At 48.7% G+C, this 24822-nt stretch overlaps 1 protein-coding gene across 4 annotated transcripts in view; it reads left to right on the top strand.

Moving 5' to 3' along the window:
* Nucleotides 1–24822, top strand: part of RGS3 (regulator of G protein signaling 3) — a 1502625-nt gene that overhangs the window by 416252 nt on the left and 1061551 nt on the right. For all 4 annotated transcript variants that reach the window (XM_069609876.1, XM_069609875.1, XM_069609874.1 and 1 more), the window contains one exon: nucleotides 13063–13123. In XM_069609876.1, coding sequence (XP_069465977.1) covers nucleotides 13063–13123 — 61 coding nt within the window. The remainder of the gene's footprint in view (nucleotides 1–13062; nucleotides 13124–24822) is intronic.

Raw genomic sequence — 24822 nt, 5'->3', positions numbered from 1 at the left:
ATTTTGGCCCAGAAGTGCTGTGTCGAGGTTCTTAGTGATTTCAGAAGCGTGTTCTATACCCCCTTAAACGCCAATCGGTTCCTTGGCCAGGCCAGGTTTAAGATGCTTTACCTAGTGCAAGTCCTGGTGGGGGTGCAGCATTAGGATTAGCAATGACTTTCAGACTTCAAGGCGGAACTTGAGATAGGAATGCATGTTCTAGACCCATTTTCAGTTGGGTGCTTGTTGTATACAGCTCAGTGGTCTTGGTGGGCTCCATTTGGAATCCCGTACCTGCATTGTGCTTTTGAACATGGGCAAAGCTATTTTTCACCCTTTTTCTACCCCCCTTCCTTGTTAAGCTTTTCCTTGGCATTGTCCAGAGACTATCTCCTTCAGCTTCCTAGAAGGTCCGGTGAACCACTGCACTTATTTTGTTGGCCTACCCACCAAGTTTGTGCCCTACACTGTCTTACCTCTTCTTCTCGGCATCTGTGCCTTTTTATGCCGCTCACAACCACTTAATGTCGAGGTCTCGCATGACTCTGCAGCCATAGCCCTTCCACTTTACTTCCCATGGTCGACTTTACTTTTGCAGATGCTCCAGCTTACCGATCAGCTCGCGTACGCCTCCACAGCGTTCGGCTGTCCATGTACCGCAGCGGGAACACTGCCTGGTCATGGTCAATTCTCCATATCAGGTGCGTCTTCAACCATATGTCGATATCCTCTTGGAGGTCAGATTCGGATAACAAACCCAAGTCTGTGCCCCACATAAGAACAATGGCTAAAAAGCTTTGTCTTAGATTAAAGGCTATGCCTCTTAGACTCAGGTAAATGTTTAGTCCCACAAGCTTGCCTGAGGATGCCTGAGGATGAAAGTTCAAGATCCAACTGTCATCCCCATGCAATCAGGAGCTCGACCTGAAGAAGATGGATCTCAACCTTCTTTAATGCCTTCTCTAGGCCGCATCTACTGCCTACTTCTATTTAATTATGTACATTATTATTATGTATGTTATGTAATTATAAACCTCAATAATCAAACCGACTCGGGAAGTTGGCAAAACTCGGTGCTGTTTTTTTTGCAATTGTCTAAAACAGGGAGTTACAATGGACATCAACGGACGTTCGCTCGTGTTCTCTCTGCGCATAACACAAAAAACACAATTTATATAGCAAAGACGCGTCATAAGTGACGTCACACTACTTGGCAAACTACAAAAAACATACTTGGGGATGTGCTAGGATTACAAGGAACATCTAAGTATACGTTCCATACTGACTGGGGAAGTGATTGGGTTTCTACTATCAGGTGGGCAACTAAGTCCATCCCAAGTGCAAATCATCTGTCGTGCCACTCTAATACTCAACATTTCATTGGTTATACAAACTATAGGGCTCTTTGATACGTGGCTCCCTACCATTGGTTTGGCACCTTTGTATCCTTCTGGAATATTTCACAAACTAGCAGCACGCAGGCTACCATACCAGGTGCATGGAAGGTCGGCGTGATCATGCCCCCCTTCCAATTAACCCCACATCTATCATCACTTCCGTGGTCTGCCAGTCAATTAGGCTTTGAACTTGGCCTTGTAGAAGCTCTCTGTGCCTGGGAAATAAAGGGAGTATCTTCTTGGTTTCGGAGTAGCTCGACCCAATGTCTATTTTGATCTGACCATGTGACTGGTAGACTGCATTTTCAAACCTTTTGCAGCATTTAATTCTATTAAATGAACTTTTGACACCTGCAGTGTTTTTCCATTCCATTTCAAACAGAGTTTTTCTTTCTCACGTTCAGTGTAACTACTTGATGGACAACCAGGCACACAGTGGCCTCATCTTCTTGGTGCTGGGCCAGCCAAGCCTTTGTTATATTTCTCCATTGCTTTTAGTTATTTTCCAACTGCGCCACACTGAAAAACCCTTTTCCAATCACAGGGTTTCAAGCCATGCTTAAAGTACACTGTGGAATATCCAGGTTCTATACATTCCTATGTATCATACATTGGCGCATTGCCGCAAAGCAATTCACTATGTAGCCAGCCTTAAGATCACTTTTTCTACTTGCGTTACTGCATCTGTACAAGTGTAAACTGATGTACATGTTCTTCAGCGTTTCTGTAGCATGAGCATCTTCTTCTCGAGCCCAAAATGTTGCTCATCTTTACCATCTCCTCTTCAGAGCTTATAGAACGTCTATGTTCTTCTGCATCGTACATCATTTCCAGGTGCGTCATCTGCTCCATATGACGTCACCAGTCTTCTCTTTCACGCTTCTTCCGGAACTCTGTCCAAAACGCCATTATTTCTTCGTGAATGCATATAAGGTTTCTTAAGGATACCTTGTTTCCATGATTTTCTGTGGTACAGGCATCATTACTGGTACTACACGTGTTGCAATTTCCGGCTCCCAACATATAAGCAACATGGGGCGGAGCTTTTGGTGGGGGTACTTGACTCCACCTCTACAACAGGAAATTAGGTCTCACCATCCAGCAACTCCTAGCAGAAATTATACACCTCTGTAATTGCTAGTGTGAGGTAGTCGCAAATCAGTAGCATTACAATAATCCCATTGGGATGACATAATGCTATTTGCAGTGGTGCTTTGGGCATTCACAAATGTTTTAATATTCTATAGAAGCGCTTTAATAATAAAATAAAAAAACAGCTTGAGCAATAGCTGATATGAGATCATGAAAATACAGCGTCTAACGCAACATCCGGGTTCTTAACTACTGTCGAAGTAAACAAAACCCCCTATGCGACTAAAGTTTGCAAAAGAGAAGAGTCGACATATTTTAATTGCAAGGTAAGACAACCTGACCGAGTACCCTTCTATGAAAAAGTGAACCCTCTAGCGAATCAAGCAGCCTACTTGTATAATTTCTAGATAAACGAACTAGCAAAGAACTTTTTTTTTAATTTTTATCAAACACAGTTCTGTTCCTGTGACTTTGTACATCGAGTGCTTTTCATTTGCGATTAGGCCTAGTCGTTGAGGACATCCCTCTGTAGACTGCCTCCATACTGGTTTCAAATTTGCTGTGTCACTTTTCATTCAGACAGTGGACTTAACTGGGACATCCGTTGTTCTGACCTTCCCTCCATTACAGTTGCAGGGGAGTAGTAGTCATGGTAATTTAGGTGTGTGGTTTCAGAACTGCTCGTCCTGTCTCCCAGAACAGAACTTTCCTGGGTAAAATAAGTGGCTAACGAGCTGCAGAAATCAAGCAAAACTGGAATTGGATTTCTGTGCCACCCTCGTATCATGCAAATCATTATATTAAATATGTTTTGTACAGTGCTGTGTAACTGCTTTCATCACGTTCTTTATATTGATGATGCAACATTAGTTCATGTTTTAGCACACCTATTTGGTACTTGTGACAAACCAACTTCCGGGGCACAAGTGGTCCAGGGATGAATATCGGTTTCTAAACTATCAAGCAGCCCCACATCTCTGGTACACCAGAAGGGATGTATCAAGCAGCCCCACATCTTTGGTACACCAGAAGGGATCCGAACAGATTGGAAATGCAAGTAAATTATAAACCTCCTTGCCAATTTTGGTAACGTGGACAGAACGCAGGCTTATCTCCATAAGGTCATGGATCGTTGGTTAGTTGCAACGCAGCGAAAATACAATTCTCCAGCATGGGGTCTGGCATGGATTCACATGCTCATGAATATTCCCCGTCGTCAGGCTGGGAATCCTCGGTAAAGAAAAACCAGTATCAGTTTCGTTTCTGATCTGTCTTTCGTAGTAGTAACCAATCACTGATCTCTGCGTCATACTGACCACAGCCAATGACTGCCCTCTACCTAAGCCCCGCCTCTGGCAGCCATCTTCAGATTTTTACCGCACGTTCAAGTGTTGGGAGTCCTCGTGCTTAGCTCTCGAGCTTTTACTGCGCGTGTTGCGCTTTTTCAGGTGAATTTTCACATTTTTTCGGTTAATCGAGCCTCAAGCTCCACCGTTTCTACTCCCGTTAACGGCTACCCGTTATGGGATTTTCCTACGCCCCTTAAGGGTGAAGATTTCATCAAATCAACTTCTTGGAGGATTCCAGAAGATTCGCGGCCTACTTCGAGATGGCCCAGGACGCGAGGTCGTCACCCGGACCCAAGCTGTTTCGCAGCTGCCCTGGATGCGGGCTGCAGAATGTGTTTAAGGAAGACGAACATTCGCGATGCCTCTACTGTCTTCATGGGGACAAGACTCATGTAGAGAAGGACTGCCAGTTCTGCAAGAACTTGTCGGAGCGGACCATGAGGGACCGTCGATCCCATCTCGCCAGCAGGTTGGAGAAGGGCTCAACGGGTGAGAATAAGAAGAAAGGGTCAGAGCGGGCTTCTAAGTCCTGTGCGGGCGCCCCGGCGACGGGGGCCCAACACCAGGCCAAGCGCCGCGAGTCCGCTGGCTCCGGGAGCGCCGTAAGGTCGGGCTCTTTGGTCGCCAGGCAGGGCGCGCCTTCCCCGGCACCGTCAACCACGAGCCAGCGCTCCGGTTCGGGGAAGAGGAAGTTCGAGACCCCGGGTAAGCTTCGGGAGAAGCCCCGTCCGATCTCGGAAGAGGGGGAGCGAGGCGTCGCCCCTCCCCCTAAGGAGAAGGCCCGGGACGCACCTAAGGTGGTTAAGGCCACTACCCAGCAGGCAAAGGCCTCTATCGAGGCGATCGCGGCGACTCTGGCCAAGCCGGCAGAGACCACGCCAGCGGAGACTGTCTCCGGGACTAGAGTTTCCCTGCCGCCAAGGAGGGAATCCTCTTTTCAACCCATCGTCATGGCCACCATGATGGAAGAAGCGAGGGGGGGGCACGGTAGTCTCCTCGAGCTCGGAGTCAGCCTCGGAGGAGGAACTGACCGAGGCCGTGAGGAACCTCGAAGTCCAATTCGAGAAGGTTCGATCCCGTAAGGAAGATCCTCGGGAGATAACTGAGGAAGACGACGATGGCGAGGAAGAGCAGCCATCCCTTCCGGCGCAGCCGGAACCTAGGCCTCAGGATGGCTCGGCGGCCATTTTGTCTGCGATCCAGACCTTATGCTCTGAGATAAGGACGAGATTCCCACGGCCCAGGCCGGAGGACCCGCAACCTGGCCCGTCGGGAAGTCCTCAGAACAAACGACGGAGGACCCAACCCTCTCCTCCACTCGCCCCCGTAAGGCCTACAGTTCCCTCCTCATCCTCCCATGAGTTGGGAGTTGACGGTGCGATGGGCTCGACGACGGGTTCTGAGGGCGACGACGACGGAACGGGTCTCCCGTCTCCCGGGCTTCGCCGCCCGACGAGATTGGCTCATTCCACGCCATGATCGGCAGGGCGTCCGAATTGTTCCAGCTCTGCCCGGAGGAGCAGAAAAGGGAAGGTGTCCTCTTATCAGCGCCGGGAGGCCAAGAGGAAGACTGTCATTGCGGTGCCTCTAATCGATGACATCTGGGAGGAGGGCCTGTCGGTTCTCAAGAACCCCTCCACGGCACCAGCCAAACGGGACCGGTACGAGAAGAAGTACCGGGTCCCCGAAACCGCTCCCCTGTGCCTCAGGGCCCAGCCAACGCCAGACTCGGTCGTCTCGGCGGCGGCGAAGAAGAAAGCGGCGGGGGTCAAGAGCCTCGACGTCGAATTCCCCGCCGGACGGCGAGGGAAAGAAGTTGGACGCCATGGGGCGGCGGGTCATTTCGTCGGCGGCGACGACGATCAAAGCGGCCAACGCCCTGGCGATCGTGGCCCGTTACGACAGGGAGCTCTGGTTTAAGCTGGCCCCCATATTGGACTTCCTACCGGACGACAAGAGGTCCGAGGCCCTGGAAATACTTCAAGAAGGCAAGGTGGCATCGGACCACGCCATAACGGTGGCAACCGATATTGCCGATACCGGGTTCCGCCAGCTGGGCAACAGTGTTTGCCTACGAAGACGGGGTTGGCTCCGGGCGACCGACTTCCGTCAGGACGTCCAGACCAGGGTGTTGGACATGCCGTTCGACGGCAGCAACTTGTTCGGGAAGGCGGTGGACGAATCCCTCCAAGCCATAAAGACGGACACGGAGACGGCCCGCGCCCTAGGAGCCCTTCAGCAACGACGGCCCTTTCGGAGCTCCGGAGGCAGACAGGGTGCCTCCAAGGGATCCAGCGGTGGCTCGTCGTCCTACCGCCAGGCGGCACGCTCCTCGTCTCAGGAGGCCTACAGGGGTCGCGGCAAGCAGGGAGCGCCTCGCCGCCGTCGGCAAGGTGGCCAGGGCGGCAAGGCCACCACCTCCAAGCAGGACTGAACCGGCTGTGGTCTCGGGCCCCCACCGAAGCACCCCGGTGGGAGGCCGGCTGACGAATTTCGTCTGCGTGTGGAAGTCCATCTCCACCGACCGTTGGGTGCTGGATACCCTGGCAAGAGGACACTCTATTGAATTCCTGAAGAAGTGCCCTCACGTTCCACCTGTGGCCAGGAAGGAAAATCACGTCCTGCAACTGCTGTTGGAAGTAGGGGCGATGCTCAGGAAAGGCGCCATCGAGCTTGTCCCGAAGAGGCTCCGGGGCTCCGGGGTGTACTCAAGGTACTTCCTCGTCAGGAAGAAGACGGGCGGCTGGTGCCCCATCCTGGACCTTCGTCGTTTGAACAAACACATCAGGTCACAAAAGTTCAGGATGGTCACCCTCCAGCACGTACTGGGACAGCTGGAGGAAGGCGACTTTCTGTCGTCGTTGGACCTGGAGGATGCATACTTCCACGTTCCCATCCTCAAAAGTCACCGAAAGTTCCTCAGGTTCGTCGTCCAGGGACGCCACTACCAATTCAGAGCACTGCCGTTCGGATTGAAGTCGGCCCCCAGGGTCTTTACCAAGTGCCTAGCACCTGTGGCGGCGCGGCTGCGCCTGCAGGGGATTCACGTCTACTCCTAAATGGACGACTGGCTCATCCGCTCAAGGACGAGGGAACTCGCCGTCGAACACACTGCGAGGACCGACCAGCTACTCACAGACCTGGGATTCGCCATAAACTACCCAAAGTCCCACCTGGTGCCGTCGCAGGTGGCCCTGTTTCTGGGAGCGAAGCTCGATACAGTGAGGCGCCTGGCGGCACCGTCGGAAGAACGGACGAATACCATTCTAGGCAAAGTGCAGCACCTGCTAGCCACGGACGTGGCCAGGGTGAGGTCCATCAAGTCCCTCCTGGGGATGATGTCCTCTTGCATCTACCTGGTGCGCCTCTGGAGACTACGGATGCGCCCTCTTCAAGAATTTCTCGACGCCCGCTGGATGCAGGCGACGGGCACCTTCGAAGACAGGGTCCCCCTCAACGAGGTGTTCCGGCGGGCGATTCAGTGGTGGGGCGTTCGAGCGCACCTCACGGCGGGCAAGGACTTTGCGACGCCGGCGTACCAGGAGACGGTGACGACGGACGCCTCCCTGGAAGGTTGGGGCGCCCACACCGGAGATCTCCACGCAAGAGGCCTCTGGCTCCCGGAGGAGAGGCTCCTGCACATCAACGTCCTGGAACTCCGAGCCGTATTCTGGGCTCTCAAATCGTTCCTCCCGTCGCTCAAGGGCAAGGTGGTGCGGATCTTCACGGACAACACCATGACAATGTTTTACATACGGAAGCAGGGAGGCACCAGATCCCCAGCCCTATCCAAGGAGGCACAGGATCTGTGGCACTGGGCGGTCGCCCAGGGGATGTTCCTGGTCTTCTTCCACCTGGCAGGAGAAAGAAACACCATCGCCGACTCGCTCAGCAGGGAGCTGCGCGCGTGTCACGAGTGGGAACTGCGCCAGGATCAGGTGGATCAACTCTTCCGACAATGGGGCAAACCCCAAATCGACCTGTTCGCAACAGCGACGAACTCGAAGTGCAAGAAGTTCGCCAGCAGGTTTCCCCAGCCGAGAAGCATGGGCAATGCGTTCTCGTTCCCCTGGGACGGCCTATACCTGTATGCGTTCCCTCCGTTGCTGTTGCTGCTTCGACTCATCAACCAGCTCAAGAGGTCCCGGTGCAGGATGATCCTCGTCGCACCGGCGTGGCCGAGGCAGATCTGGTTCCCGGACCTTCTGGACTTGTCAACGTCCCTTCCCATCAAGCTGTCGGCGGACGCGGACCTTCTCTCCAGAGAAGGAGGCGCCATCTTCCATCACGACCCGGCGTCGCTGAACCTGCAGGCTTGGCTCCTGCAGCGCTAGAGTTTGGAGGCTACGATATACCGGCCGATTGCAGAGAGGTTCTTGCAAAGGCCAGGGCGTCCTTGACTCTCAAATGCTACGGTCATAAGTGGAAGAGGTTCTCTATCTGGTGCGGAGCACAGAAGATCAACCCCCTATGGATTACGGCCCCTCAAGTGCTGCCGTACCTGCTATCGCTGGCAAAGGCTGGGCTAGCCCATGCCTCCATTAAGATTCATCTGGCGGCGATCTCCAGATATACCAGAACCACAGGACGGACGTCCCTGTGGTCCCATCGACTAGTAAAAGAGTTCTGGTCGTTTCCGCCGGTGAAGGCCCCGGCGTGGGAACTTAACGTGGTGCTGACCAGGCTCATGGGGCCCCCATTCGAGCCGATGCACTCTGCACCGATGAAGTTTGTGTCGTGGAAGACTGCATTCCTGGTGGCCATTACCTCCGCACGACGAGTGGGAGAGATCCAGGCCCTATCCTGCAAAGCACCGTACTTGACTTTCCATGCCTCGAGGGTGGTGCTTAGGACGCACCCCTCCTTTATGCCCAAGGTGCCGTCGGACTTCCATCTTAACGAGCCCCTGGTGTTACCTGTTTTCTTCCCGTCTCCTTCGTCGCCGGCCGAGAGGACTTTGCACTCGCTGGATGTGTCTAGAGCGCTGAAGTTCTACGTGGACCGCACAAAGAGTTTCCGGAGGACATCACAGCTGTTCGTGAACTTTGGACCTGTGAATCAAGGGAAGGCTCTCTCGAAGTCTTCTATTTCCAGATGGCTCTCCGGCTGCATCATGCACTGCCACCGGTTGGCTAACCGACCGCTGCCAGGCTGTCCGAGAGCCCATTCGACCAGAGCAATCGCTGCTACTACGGCGTTCTTATCTGGTGTGCCCCTGCTGGACATCTGCAGGGCTGCTACGTGGAGGTCGACGCACACCTTCACGAGATTCTACTGCGTTGATCGGGATTCCAGGGTCGGCCAAGCAGTGCTGCGCAACCTGTTTGCTTAAGGTGAGCCTGGTGAGGAGGTAAGAGATGCTTAATGTTGAGTTTTTTGTATTGCTTAATGTTGAGCCTTTTGCCACCCCCCGTGGTTGTGCATGTGTGTACTGCTATTTATTCTTATATTCATGAGCATGTGAATCCATGCCAGACCCCATGCTGGAGAAGGAACAAGTTACTTACCTGTAATTGTTGTTCTCCAGCATGGGTCTGGCATGGATTCACATGCGAACCCTCCCGCCTACCCCTCTGCGGCTCTTCACTTGGTCATACTGCCACTTCACGTGCTACCAAATCTGAAGATGGCTGCCAGAGGCGGGGTTTAGGTAGAGGGCAGTCATTGGCTGTGGTCAGTATGACGCAGATATCAGTGATTGGTTACTACTACTTAAGACAGATCAGAAACGAAACTGATACTGATTTTTCTTTACCGAGGATTCCCAGCCTGATGACGGGGAATATTCATGAGCATGTGAATCCATGCCAGACCCATGCTGGAGAACAACAGTTACAGGTAAGTAACTTGTTCCTTATTACCCAATGATAAAAGGGAATGTCCGGGCAAGGTTGGGTAAAAATATCTACTTTATTATTATCACAAAAGACAGTTCTAGCACACTACAAAATACAACCCACCCTGTACAGGAATGCAGAGGACAGACAGTTTCAAAGCAGGAAAAAGGATGCACTCTGGATACTGACAGGAGGGGAGTGGGTAAAGTAATTGATCACAATAGTTCAAGTATACTTGGTTTCAGCACTAAGGAAGCAATGGGTCGTACAATGTCAATAGGAGCCTTCGGAGAAGGACCAGCGGATCAGAACCACAGTGTACCTTGTGCTTTGTAGAAGTTCTTGGTGCTCGACAGGGTTCAAGACGAAAGACCGCTGCGGGTATCAGGGAGCAGGCAGTTTCGGCGAGTGAGGCTGGACGGATGGCTGCAGGGTAGCCTACATGCCGGCTCAGGGTCAGGAATCGTTGTCTCAGTGCTGGTTGGCGGGTCTGAACCACTGGTCAAGGCATCTCGGGTGTTGGCGACTGTGGCATGACAACAATCAGCGGTGCAGTCAGTTGCAGCTCAAGGGGCTCGACTGGCTCGAAAATGTCCTTTAAGGCTGGTTGATGCTTATCGATGCACTCCTCCTAGCTTCCTCACTGGGCTTGTGCCGTCCTTTAAGGTGGACGGCCCAAAGCTGAGGAGTGTGTTGCAGGCAGCTGCCTTGTCATTAGTTTGGTCCAGAGACTCTCTGGCACTTCCCACCTAGGAACTTTGCTGCAGAGCCTAGCAGGGCACTCTGTGTGCTGGCTGGGTACCAGTTCCAGAGCTGCTGGAGGGTTCTCTGGATGCAGTATCTCCATCTGTTCCTTGGGAGATGTTTAGGGGAGGGATCTTGCTTCCTTCGTGGAGGTCCTCGCTTTCCTTCATTGGCGGAAGATGTAAGGCAGACTGTACCTTCCGCCAGGGTCCGATGCTGATTTCTTCTTGCTACTCCTTGTGAAGTCTTCAGATGATCTGCCAAAGGAGGGCATCAGCCCTCTCTTAAAGCCAAATGGGTCACAGTGCTTGGTGTAGGCCAAGCCAACCTTAATGAACCAATCCTTTGTCCCCACCAACCATCTCCTGTATGCCTGAGGTCAAAACCACAGTGCTTTGCAACAGAAAAGGTAAAGGGATGAAAACATCTAATACTAAGTCCCACCCATCTTCCTTCCTGTTGTGGATCAAAGGGTCTCTCTAGTTAATGAAGCTCTCTGTGGTTCCTGATTAAAGCGGCAGGTCTCCCTTGAAGCTGCGGCAAGAACAGACTTTGTCTCCATCAAACTACATACTCGTACCTTCTGAATAGGGTCCCTATGCAGGGGGTTCCTTCTGTAAAAACATAGTCCCAGACATGACGGGTCACTGCCCTTGATACTGAGAGGCGGTAGCTGGCTTCAGGTTGACACAGTGCATATCAAAGCTGTGTTGGGGTTTCCTGTATCCTTTGTTTAGCCTCTGCAGCCAGGTCCCATGTGGGCCTGTTTGAAGTATACGCTATTAGCATCTTAATTATGTTAATTGCTGCCACTGTATGCAGTGCTTACACAAAAAGACAGGGTGGATCCATTGAGACTTTGGTAGTTAATTAGACTGGCCATGGCAGGAGGAAGGTTTTACCTTCCTCCTTTTGAGAAGATGCCTTGATGTACTCTTGCCTGTCATATTCCCACTGAACATGACAGATGGGGGGGCGCCTCTAGGTTATGTCCACACAGAGTACATGGGTCTTTGTGTATGTCGTGCGGTGAGCATAGGAAAATGTGTGCGGATTAACCCCACCCATTTTCCTGGGGCTGGTCTACCATCATTCAGTTTCATATACAATTCCAAAAAAAAACAGGCGAGTGCACTCACACAGTGCGGTTGGTCGAATTTCTCTCAGTACTTCAACTTTTTAGTGAACCACTTTTGTGATGAAGCTGCTCTTTCACATGTTATTTGTTGAATCAAGGTGAGAAGCATGTAAAGACAAATGGTTCGATTTAGATTAAATGTAGTAAATACCTCCTGGGGTACTGTAGTTGTGGGTGCTGCTTTGGAGTATAGCTTTCTGCTATTGGTGATGTCATTGGTAATATTCAGGTCCATGCCAAACTTCAACTATCTTTTGAATAACCAGTCTTGGTCAAAATCGCAAACTCCAACCACACAATGGTCTGACCACCCCACAGGATAAAGTTTAAGAATATGAAACTTGGGTTTGAGTAAGATCTGATCTACATGTGTAGGATTAGTGAACTAAGGGCAACGTCTGCTAGATTTTCTAGAACATTTGTTGGGGGCACACGGTCTGTGGTTTGAAACCATAGCTTAAAATCACTTAATTTTATGAAATTTAAAGATCGGCTTAATATTTTTCTCATTTTGTCATGTTGCACGGGGGTGGGGGTGCAACACAAAAATAAATAAATGACCAATATCTTATCCATAGTAATATTATCGTATATAGTTTCTGAAAAATCAAGTTGTGGGCAGTGGATATTTCTAAATGTAAGAGGTTCCTTGCATCATTGCTACTCTGCATCCTAATAACGCGAAAATAATGTGTCAAGCTGTGCTAGAAAGGATCTCCAGTGTGAATATGAAGCCATCCAAGAATTCCTTTAAGTAAGCCGAAGACTGGAACAAATACTGTGCTCTTATACATGCTTTTGCGCCACAGCAAATCGTATTTCTCCTGTAAACGTGCTGTTTTGTAGCAATGTAAATGACAGTTATAACTATTAAGTACCTTGCTAGTACTCCATTTTCAATCTATGATCCCAGAAAGGGCAAATAGTGGAGCTGTTCGGCCAGGATTGCAACTTGCGAGCACAGGTTACGCACAGTTCTCAGCAGTGAATATTTTGCCTAATGGTGTATCGGCACATATCACAGACTATGAAGAGGTGCTCAAATGCATCACATGGCCAATGTAACATCCACTCACTATTCACACCACTCCCTCCAAACTATATACACACAAATATATTGTACTTAATCAAGAATCAATTTTCTCTACATATGTAGACACCGCCGAAGATGGTGTTATTCATCTCCATCTGCTAAAGACCTAGTCAAAGCATGCACACGTGGGACCATTGTCCATCCGCTATCTCTTCATAAGTACCATTACCTCAGTGAGTGATCATGTGCGATCAGTAAAGGATCTGAGTGACAGGCAAGTTCCTCAAGTCTATTCAGAGCATAATATCAGCTTTCACTCAGATTGTTCACTTTTGTTAGCACATTTGTCCTGTTCCCCTTGAGGTTATGAACTTGACCTACTCCAAATTGTTTACTTGCTGATAGATTCTGGATGCTTTGTGTTGTAAACTTTATATTCTTGTCAACTTCACTCTTTTCAAACAAAAACATTTCCATTTTGTTGCCTTCATAGAAAAAGCGAACTTATCGGCTGTATGAGTTTTGGTGTGACATCCCTACTAACACCCGACAAGGTATGTATTTGTGTGCTTTTCCTAAAATTGTTGGGTTTTTACTTGTTTAATAACTTAATAAAGAATATCAAACTAGTGATTTTGCTACCAATTTTAGTTTTGTAGACCATCTTGTGTATCACGTATTGAGAGTTGTAAATGTCACGTATACGTTTCAAGGATATTGATATTTCATTTCTGTGTGAAATGCATTATTCTGCATACAAACCACATTGCTGGCAGGAGTAGCAGGGATTCGGATAATGAGCACAAACCTCTCCTGAATTTACATGTGCAGAGTTGTGTGAGGAAATTGTTGGACAGAAGGTTAGGGGATGAGGTGGGCCATTATTTTCTGGGCCCTACACCTAAGGCGCATACATCATAAAGAGCCAGAAAGGGCATAACATTAAGGCCACCAAGCGCTGGGGGAATATTGGGGGTAATAATGCTGGATGGCCTTGAAGATGGTAGATGATGCAACAAGTCAATATCAAATAAGAATCACGTTGGGTTGGTAAAGGAAGATTTACAAGCACTGGAACAAAAAAGGTTCTGTTACTACTGTACACACCATTAGCAAGGCTGAAATATTGTGCCTCATTCTAAAAGCCAAGGCCACACCTGCAGTACTGTGCAAATTATGGAGGCCACATTTGGGGTGATGGTCCCAGTTTTGAAAGCCACTTCTCCGGCAGGATGACAGATTGCTGACAGCACAGACCTATGCATCTAAAGTTGTGTAACTACAAGTCTGATTAGGAGAAATCCTAGACTCTTGCAATGCATTAACTAGAGGAAAGGACAGCAGAGGGATCAAATGGTGATGTTTAAATTTTTAACATCTACGAGATGCAAGTATTTTGTCTGTAGGAGTAGGCCTCAAACTACAACTCTGTGTCGAGGTGGCTAGCTTGGAGTAACCTTCGATAATACCTTTTCCCATGGGAAGGATAGTAAATGCATGGGTCAAGCTTCCAGAAAATTGGAAGAGAAAAAAGCTGTACATTAATTTTAAAAAGGCATATGCCTAACACAGTAGCAACAGTACTGAGTAAGCAAGAGTAAAGCGGGAGATTGTCTATGTACTGTGTGTTAGGGCTGTTAGAAAACTGGATTGGCTCGATTGCTGCTCACAAGCCCTCCAGCTGGCCAGGATTTTGTGATTATAATGTATAACTGTTTGGTTAATTCTCTCATGTGTAAAGCTGTGAATGTCTCTGCCCCATCCTCTCTGCCACTGCCCACTTCATACAAAATGACTTTGACACAATTGAACTTCAATTCCACCCCTTTTACCTTCTCGAGTTCCTGGACATCTGGGGGCTCAGAGCGCTAAGTCTAAAACAATATTTTACCTGAGGTTTCCTGTGACTTGATTGGATACAGGATCTCTGCCCCACTTTCACCACATTAGGTGTTTTGCCATACGGAGAGCGCTTTTTAGGGTTGGGTGGATGCTTGTTTTCTCTTTTTCTTTCCCACGGTACTCAAAGGGTTACGTTAGTTTACGGTAGAGACACACAGCTCCTATATAGCCTGGGTAATCTGTGGTTTCCTCAACAACAGTAACTTTGACAATTTTTTTTTACTCTTGTTCGTACAACCAAAAGGTATGTTTAGGAGGGGCTATCGGGTGGGCATGGGGTTAAAGAGAATGTTTGGGGGGACCTTCCATTAATAAAAGGAAACTAATGGTATGCCCAACAATAGCCAAACAAAAGGTGAAACGACAGTGGAATATGCTAGTCAGAACACAATTTTCTCTAGCTTTATCTTTCGGGATAAAGAACAGTGGTATACTCCTTGATATTCAATGTAAAACAATGACCTTCTGGTAATGATGTCATTTAGGCTACAACCAATTAAATCTTGCTCCACATTGGAGACATGTTAGAACTGCAATATGAATGATCTGTGCCAATCCATACCCTACTGCGCCTGTCTGTAGAGTCTGACACAGTTGATTGCTTTATGTCCAATCTACCCTGAAGCTAGTTTTCCTTAATCACACACCTCTACCTCAATTCTGCCCATTTATCCATTGATGCACCATTCTGCTTTGTGGAGAATCTGCAAATGGCAATTGGCATTTCTGATGACCAGCTTCACTTGGAATTAGTTTCCAAAACCTTGTAGAGTGAATCCCTCATTCTAGTCGCAAGCTAGTGACTGCTGTAGACTACTGCAACTCACTGTACCATGGTGTAGCTACCAAGTAGGCTTTGGGTAATGCAGACTTTGTTGTGAACCAATTTCCCCCACTTCTAAAGGTGTTCATTGTTTTGCTGTCTCCTCGAATGTTGGGTATAGAACAATCTTTTTCCCACTCATATGTCTCCTTGGCCAACCAGCAGCACACCCTTACTTAGTGGGAACCAACGAGAGGTCTAAAGCCTCTGTGCATTCTTTACAGGTTTTCAGGGTCCACTTGGGAGGGCTGCAGATTCTAACTCTTATGATCCCCACGGTAGAACAGTTACTCTTAATTTGATTAGGGAAGGGGGACAACATTTCCATGGCTGAAACAGAAGATGCAGATTTCACGTGTTCCAGTTTTTTCCACCACTTTTCAGAAAGCTCGCCCACCTGTCATCTAAACCCTTCTCATAATGTGGCATACAAACATTTTAGCTAATCGGAGACCAGAATGATCTGTGCACTCTAGCTGCAATTGCCAGCCAATCAGAGTGGGTGGAATATACCAGACCCCGGATTCAGCCCAATCGGTAAAGGGGCATGGGCATTGGCTGAGAATTATGCACAGCAGATGCCCACCAGCCACCTGCTTCCATGGAACTATACATCCCCAATTAAAGACATACTAACCGCCTGGAGTTTAGAACACTGCCGATGACCTGCCTGTCTAAGCTCTAGTGTATTTCACTTCGGAGGCTCTTGCAGCCACTAGCGCCAAATAGGGCCCGGCTACAGTAGGCTACAACTTTGTCCCCTTAGGGAAACCTAGGAAGAAAGACAGGCACTCGGATTGAATAAAGTACTTTATTTTATGTAGTGTTTGTTTTATTTATGTATGTGTGTTTGTGCATTGGACTAATCTATCCAGCCCACCATCGGACTGGATGGAATGTTGAAAAGAAGAAAAAAGAAAATGAAACAATGGGACAGGTGAGTTTTTTAAAATAAAAAACGTTCGAGAATTGTTGTGAGACGAGAAAAGAAGAAAGGCATGAGCGAAGGCGAGAGAAAAAAGTAAAGGGGAAGAAAGGAAAAAGAAAAGGCTCCCGGGCACCATACCGGATGGGCCCATATACATCAAAGGGCCAGGGCAGCATGTGCAGTGCTGCCAGAGCCGGAGATTAAAGAGCTGCCCAACCTAGGTCACGTAGAGGGGGCGGCCCCGGGCAACCAGGTTGTGCAGATGACTGCCCGCCTCGTTGCCAACAAGGTAGGCCCAATATCAAGGTCCTTCTGGGCCACGCCTGCCAGGTGGCCCAAGAGCTTGATAGTGGAAAGAGAAGTCCCAGGCTGCCTCATTGTGGCAGCCCCATTGTGGCAGCCCAGGTGAAGAAAAGCCCTGGGCTGCCGTGGAGAAGCAGCCTGGTTAAGGGAAGTGGCCCGCCCCTTGCATCCCTATGACACAATGCAGAGGGGCTGGAGCCGCAAAGATGACCGTAGTGCCGCGGTCACAGCGGTGAGCAGGGCAGAATCCCCATGGCAACAGGGACAGAACCTGGAGTTAAAATGGCACAGCAGGCTCAGCAGTGTTGACAAGCGGCCTCCCCAGGCTATGAGGACCGCTAGAAAAAAAATGACTCTGCCACAGGCCAACCTGAAGATGGAACTGAGCTGTGGGTCACGGCTGTGGGAATGCGCAATCACCCGGGCAGGGGAAAAGCCAGAGACTGATTTTATGCACCGACCAAGCATGGTGAGTTGGGTGGCCCCACGTGGTGAATTGGGTTGCCCCGCATGGTGAACAGGGCAACCAAGAAAAAAAGTACAATGGGCCCCAGTCTCTATGTCAGCTGGGACAGACCTTCTCACTATTTCATCTGGGGAATACACCAGAGACCGCCCATGAAGGTACTGTGAAAGGGGTGGCTGACTGCAGCGCTCCCTCCTATGTTATATAGTGTATACTAAGTGTTGTATGTCAGTGTTTGTTATTGTTTGAATATTTATGTATATGTATAGGTGTAGATGTATATATGTCATGTAGGGGATTGCAGTGTGGGGGATGGTATTCAGGGGTAATGTTAAGTAGTGTACATATTTATTACTAGTAGGAATGTAAGTAGAGGGGTTAGCTCGAGAAATGTTATGTAGTTGTAGGATTTTAGGATTAGGTTTAAAGAGTACTGGGGAAGAGTACTTTGGCATGAGGCAAGTGAGAGACGTGGCAGCTGCTTGAGGCGGGTGGGACCACCCACTGAGGCCATCCTCTAGCCTCATGCATCAGTGGATGGTACCAGGTATTGGACGGGGGTGGGGGTCTGTTCCGTCATTCTCATCCAGTGGTTCTCCCTGTGACACTCCAAGTAACGGTGAGCTGAGGAGGCAGATCCCCATTTAGAGGGAACTCGCGCCATGGGAAATTTAGAGGGATAGAAATGTATAGAATAAGATTGATGTGTTTTATAAATTGAGGGTGTCCGTTGGATGCCTATCAAATCCACCCAGGTGTCTGTTTCCCATAGAAGTAAGGTCAGAATCTCCTGTTAATAGCTACCCAGTGGGCCTGAGGGTGGGGGTAGTGGTTCACATGGAGGAGTGTGCCTGGCCTGGACCAGGGATTGCACGGTCCCCCGCCCAGGCTGGGGCCAGAAAACAGGGACTTCATTTTTGTCTGTGAATGTTTCTAAGGGGAGTTGATATGCAATGTTAGCCCAGATTTGATAAATGTTTTGCTGTAATAATATTACATACAATTTGGAGTTGAGAGCATTTAATGGCTAAAATGTGCTGTCTTGCGCAACCAGTCTTTCAGTCTCCATTTGGCATGATGGCTTTCTCGAATTCTACCAGAAACTGTATGATTGTTTATCTGCACATGTTGTGTGCAGTGCTGAAGCTGTTAGATATTGTTAAACCCAGGATGCACAATGTCAAGGTGAAAGCTACTAGCCACACATAAGACGGTTGTCCTCATTTGTGAACAAAAGACAGGGAACGGCCCAAACTCTCGCCAAACGTTGGCACACATGTAGCTAGCATTGCACCAACTGTGCAAAGTACATATTTTTGATCACCATCAACAGTAGTTTTCAAACAGGAAACAGGAGAAGTGTTGCAGCATCATGTTCTCCGGTTAAACCAGTAACGGCAGCACGCTTAACCAATGCACAATGCATGTAGGTAGAGTTGGTAAGGAGTTTGATTGCTCTGGATTTTGGGTGAAACCTCTGGCCACTTCATTGGCAAACCGTGCATAAAACAATAAACACTAAAAAAAATTAAAAAAAAAAAAGAGAAGCTAGTGGACCAGTGTTTTATGTCTAGTCTTTACTCTGGATTTACAAATTAATCCCGACTGCCCCCCAACCCGGACCAAATTATGTGATTCTATGCTAATTGCTATCTCAGTGTGCCTTATTTTCACTAGCAGCAAGACTTGGCAGCACCCCCACACAGCTTACATTGGCAGGCTAGATGTAAGTCTCCTATCTTTCAGGCTACACCTTAGGGGGAACCACCCCTCCCCCACACACACGTTTTGATCCACTTTAGAGCATTGCTCACACAGGGTATGATTTAGGCCTCCTACACATACCTTTTCGTTCCCACTAAAAGTACTCCTCAGACACTGGGATGAATATCAACTATGCAGTGCAGCATGGGATGCTAGTAGAAGCAACTGTATGGAAAGTGTGTGTGTCTGTGTGTATCCCACTGGCGTTATAAATCTCTCTTGTCTTTTAGTAGGCTACGGGCTTTGGTTTTTTTCTCCTTCCTCCTCAAACCGCTCAGTCTCCCTCATTCTCTCCCCACTCCGCCCTTTACACGCATCTTCCTTTCCCTCAAACATGTTGGTACTAACAGGCTTCAGCATGCATGTGCACATGCTTGAAAAAGAAAATGCGTTCGTTTCTTTTTTGCTCTCAATTAATAAAGTAAGTGTGCTGGGCTACTTCTCTGTGTTTTCTTTGTACTCCGGCCCTCTCAGGGAGACTTGGCGGGTGAGGGGGGGCATCATGAAAGGTAATACATTACCCTCTTGCACTTTCTTTGATGGGCAGCACCCAGGAGCTCTGTCGGGAGACATTCCACATGGTCCTAATCCCTTACTCGCCCCATTAAAATGTGTCCTCAGCAATCCTACGCTTAGAAACTTCTGGGTATTAAGCGCGTTATAAATAACCTATCATATCATCACCAGTGGCGGGCGTATATTTTGTCCCCTGTTTAAAAAACGATGTTTTACCGAGTAGCTTCTTTTCTGCATAATGACGACGTGTGGGTGCTTTAGTTGTTTAGTGGAAGAGTCTCTTATCAATTGTTCGTATTTTTTTTATCTCTATATATGAGAATCGTGCATATTAAGGAATTGCCGGTAATGCTCTGCACTGCTGTACATTCTGTTGACCTGGCATCGGTGGTCTGTGACCTAGGCTGGTTAACCTGTAGCCCTTGCCATGGCTTCACCAGCCGCCTAGTCTGCTTTTACACGGCCGTCCTTACTACAGTAAAATAGTGCGCCATCACCGTTGAGAGGTTGTTCCTGCCCCTCTGTTTTTCAATATCACAACAGTTATTTTACACTACTTTAACTTCAACCATATTAGTCTTTCCTGGATAATGGCTATTAAAGGGCTGTCTAAAAACAAGATATATAACCTCCCACGGCATGTATTATTCTAATTTTCGATGGATGTTTGGAATATGGAGTGGGAGCATTTCTATTAGCTAATAATCCGCTATAAATCCAAAGTAATTTCCTACAAGTGTTTCTTAGATCAATTCGACAAATCACTGGTCCATGTGGGAGCCTTTGTCCCGGCTTTCTTTTCTTCACCAGCTTATAACATCTCTTCTGCCAGTGGGATTATTGCATATAAACCCTTTTCATCCATTGTAACCTACATTGTACACTTTATTAGGTCTTTGCAGCTATCCACCGTCATCTGAAAGCAACAGGCTTTATTTCACGGTTGTGGGGACGTGCCCCTAGTGTCAGACAGCCTAATCCCAGTACTGTCATTATTACTTTGTAGTGAAACATTATATCTAGTCTGTCAACGTTCAACTTGCCCATAAACCTTCTGGCTAAACTCTGGGCATGCCTCCTGATACTGATCTTGCCACTAGACTGTTAACATGCCATGCCAGCCGGAAACTGACCAGTGAATCCTGAATCATGCCATATACGCACATTACCCACCCCCAAGTCTGAAATCTAGACTTGGGACAAGCACACCTACAGCAGAATCCTCCACCTTTGCCCAGACCCCATACCCCATGAGTTAGATTCATGCCTAATACCTTCTCTGTATAAAGTTGAATTGAGAGAAGTGCGCCTATTAGCGTGCCCTAATTGAACTGACTAGTGTCCAGAATAGTCTCTCTGCGCCTAGTTCAATTTAGAAGTGTACACGACACCATTGAGGTTAAGAAGCGTGCCTAAATATCCTAATGAATCCTATTAGTATACCTAATAGTATATCTGTGTCACGTAGAATCTAGAACTGTGCCTAATAATCTAATATCCCCTCTATACAAAATTGAATCTAGAGCTAGACCTAATATCTCTGTGTACAGTTGAACCTAGAAGTGTACCTAATAGCCTAATATCATCTCTGGGCAAACTGAACTTGGAAGTGTACCTGAACCTAGAAATACAATTAGAAAGCCCTCCTAAATCCAACTAAAAACTTGTACCAAGCATGAGTGCACCCACAAACCCACAGTTTGTCGGAAACGACTGCCGTGGACCGCCCCCAGACCCTCATCTGCCTTCCCTCCCGCCCCCCTTCCCAAATCACCCCACCCTCCTTCGCACTCCCTGCCATTCATCTCTCCAAACACCAAGCCAGAGGGGCACGATGGCGAGCCAACCACCCTAAGACCACTCTTCCCCTGAACCCCACCACCGACCAGCCAACGTTAACCATGCTTGCTCCCCTCACTATCATACCTGGCACACCCCGCCCTGCAAACATCCACCCGCCGCCTTGTCCTCAAACTCCGGCCCCCCTACCCTCTCTCACACTCCAACCGCAACAAAGAAACTAAAAAGGAAATGTACCTGGTCCCCCCACAATCTCTCAGCACTCTTCGCCTCCCCTGTCTCGACCCACCACCTCATTCCCCCACGGCCTCACCCTTCCTGAAACCCTTTCCCTCGATTTCTCATCAACTGCAACTGAAACTCCTAACCACCCACACCCACCTTCAAATCCCCAGAGCCAGACTGGATCATCCTAACACACGCAGCCACCCAATCCCGCCCGAAGCCCGCCAATACTTCTGCTCGCCCACTATTCCCATCGATCATCACTCACCCTACCCCTCCCCCTCTCCAGCTTCCACTCTCTCCGCCACCACCCCCTTCCGCTCCAGCTCCGAGACGAACCTCGGCTGCCGAGGTGAACTGCATCCTATTTAATGCCCGATCCGTAGCAAAAAACAGACATTGCATCATTGCATCTTTGACCTCCTCGCCTCTGACAATCCAGACCTGGTTTTCGTCACGGAAACTTCGTTCTCTGACGACTTCGCCCCAATTGCTAATGAAGCCTTCCCCCTGACTACTCACTCATCCCACTGAACTGTCCCTCCAGGGGAGAGGGAGTAGCATTCATCTTCAAGTCTCTCTTCCACGCCTCAATCATCGACAACCAACCTTCCATTCCTTCCTGCGAATCTCTCCTCGTTAAACTATCCCTCTGCGCCTCGCTCTCACACAGCTTCCTAATAATCTACAGGCCCCCTGGCTACGATGGACAATTTGCAAACAACCTCTGCGACTCTATCGCCACCCTTCAACTAAACCATCCCAACCTCACCCTCCTTGGAGACTTCAACATATGGCTCGACATCCCCACCAACCCTATGACACTCTCTGGTTGACGGTTTAGACGCCATTAACCTCCAACCCCACATTAATGGCCCGACTCACTATAAAGGACACACTCTTGATGCCATCTTTAGCTCCAACACCCGGATTCATCTAACCCCCCCCACCCCTATCATCTGGTCCGATCACTTCATTCTCTCGTTCGCCATTCGCTCACCCGTCCCCCTTCCCGTGCTTGAATCTGAACCTCCGAATCTACGCAAATGCTGGAAAAAATTAATTATCGTCCCGGACCTAGCCGACGCGCTCCTCCAGTCTCCACCACCTACTTGCCAACTCAGTAAACAACCTACCCCTGATGCCTTTGACTCATGGCTCAACGCATCTCTGATGCGGCTCACACCCTCTTGCAAACCATCACCCCGCCGTGGCCTCTTCCCCCAAATGGTTCACCCCTGAGTTGAAGACCACTAAACAACTATATAAATACCTAGAACGCAAATGGCAGAAAGACAAAACCCAGGAGAGCCGGGCCACTTTGGCCTGACACCTTTATCAGTACAAGGCCGAAATCTGGAAAGCAAAAAAAGCCCACTACAACTCCCGAATCCTAAACTGCAAAAACCCGAGCAAAGAACTCCACAAAATCATCTCCGAATTCACCAAACCGGCTTGCACCACGACTGTCCCGACCCCCTCACAATCACTGTGCGACTCACTCTCACTCCACATTTACACCACAGCTCTCGAAAGAACAAATACTCTAGCCACCAAACTGACGCTCTTACATCCGCCTGGCAATACTCCCCCCATAACGACCTGCCAAACAGCTGCAACCACTACGCAACCAACATTCGAATCCTTTAGTCCAATATCACCAGAGCAATTTCTCAAACTTCTATCTGCCCGCAAACCATCTGGCTCGCCACTAGACCCTTGTCCAGCAACAACCCTCAAAGAAATGTTGGCTTCCACCTGCACAGGAAAACAGGCAAGATCCATCATAAATGCCTCCCTTTCCTCTGGTATCTTTCCTGACGCATTCAAAACAGTCCATTTCAAACCTCTGATTAAAAAACCTTCCCTCAACCCTCTGGAGCCCAAAAACTATCGCCCCATCTCAAACACCAGGTTCCTTGCCAAACTCATTGACCGAACCGCCTACTCCCAACTAAATGCCTTTGTCGAAGCCAACAATCTCCTAGACCCCGCACAATCAGGTTTCAGAGCCCGTGACGAAACTGAAACCACCCTAACCTCAATCTGGGATGACCTTAAAATTACAGCAGACTCTGCGGGATGCGCCGCACTAATCCTTCTCGACCTATCCGCTGCCTTTGACACAATCAATCACTCAATCCTCCTAGACCGCCTCCACTCCCTAGGAATTTGTGGAACCGCTCTTAAATGGATAGCTTCATTCCTCAAAGACAGGTACCAAATAACGATACTCTCCACCTATACTTTCCAAGCCCGACCGGTCGACACGGGAGTCCCACAAGGAGCATGCCTATCCGCCCTCCTGTTCAATCTCTACTTTATCACCCTCCCACCAATAATTCGTTCACACAACATCCTGTGTTACAACTACGCTGACGACACTCAACTAATTCTAAAACTCCTGAACTCAAAACCCAACTCCTGACCTGACCTCCTGCCTCCTTGACATAGAACTCTGGATGACCTAAAGCCACCTCTTGTTAAACCCCTCCAAAACGGAAATCGTGGTTTGTGGCAACTCAGTGAAAAATCTTGGATGCACCCTTGACTCTGACCTAACACTCTCGCGCCAAGTCAACAACGTCTCAAAGTCCTGCCACTACCACCTTAAAACCCTTAGGCGCATCTTTCCATATCTCTCCTCTCCCAACAGACTCTCCGCGGTCCAATCAATCGTTATATCAAGACTGGACTAAGCAAACCCCCTATACCTCGGAATCCACGCCTACCAACTGAATAAACTCCAAAGGGCACAAAACGCGGCAGCCAAAATGCTACTCGCGCTCGGCCCAAGAGACCACATCTCCCCAGCCCTTAAAACACTGCACTGTAGCGCGAAGGGTGACCTTCAAAACCTTATGCATCTCCAATCGAGCACTGCATAAAACTGGACCTCAATTATCTTCAAGACAAGCTAAAACCCTATCACCCCCCACGCACCCTAAGATCAAGCTCAGCCGGCCTCCTAGTCATACCTAAGACAAACTCAGTCAGGTTAGGCGGATCATCATTCTCAGCCTTGGCCCCCACGCTATGGAACTCACTCCCACCCCACATCCGCCTAACTGAGGATTTAACATCTTTCCGCAAACTGCTGAAAACCTGGCTCTTCCCCTAAAATCAACCCATTCTAAACTAACCCAAACAGACGAACAGCATCTCAATGACACCGATCCAACAAACTACCTGAAGCAAAGAAATTGACAGCCAGTAAACCCCTAATATAAACTAAAAGGACAATCAGAATTAACCGAATAAAATAGATCAAAACAATGAAGTGGCTAATAAGAATAAATCATAAGGAAACAGTAAAGAGACTTAAACTCCTGAAATGGACATAATGCAAGAGGAGCGAACGAAATGAATGGCGTGGGTGAAATAGTTAGAATAGATGAAGCGTGTGGACCAGATGAATGCGTTGAGTGGAAGAACGCACGAGTGGAAGAACAGATGACTATATAATTTAAATGAGTGTATAAATCAAATGAATATGTAAAGTGGATGAGTGTATAGAATGGATGAT

The sequence above is a fragment of the Ambystoma mexicanum genome, chromosome 8 (assembly GCF_040938575.1).
Source record: "Ambystoma mexicanum isolate Mex_15411 chromosome 8, UKY_AmexF1_1, whole genome shotgun sequence".
NCBI lineage: Eukaryota > Metazoa > Chordata > Amphibia > Caudata > Ambystomatidae > Ambystoma > Ambystoma mexicanum.
This window is presented reverse-complemented; position numbering and strand designations above follow the sequence as displayed.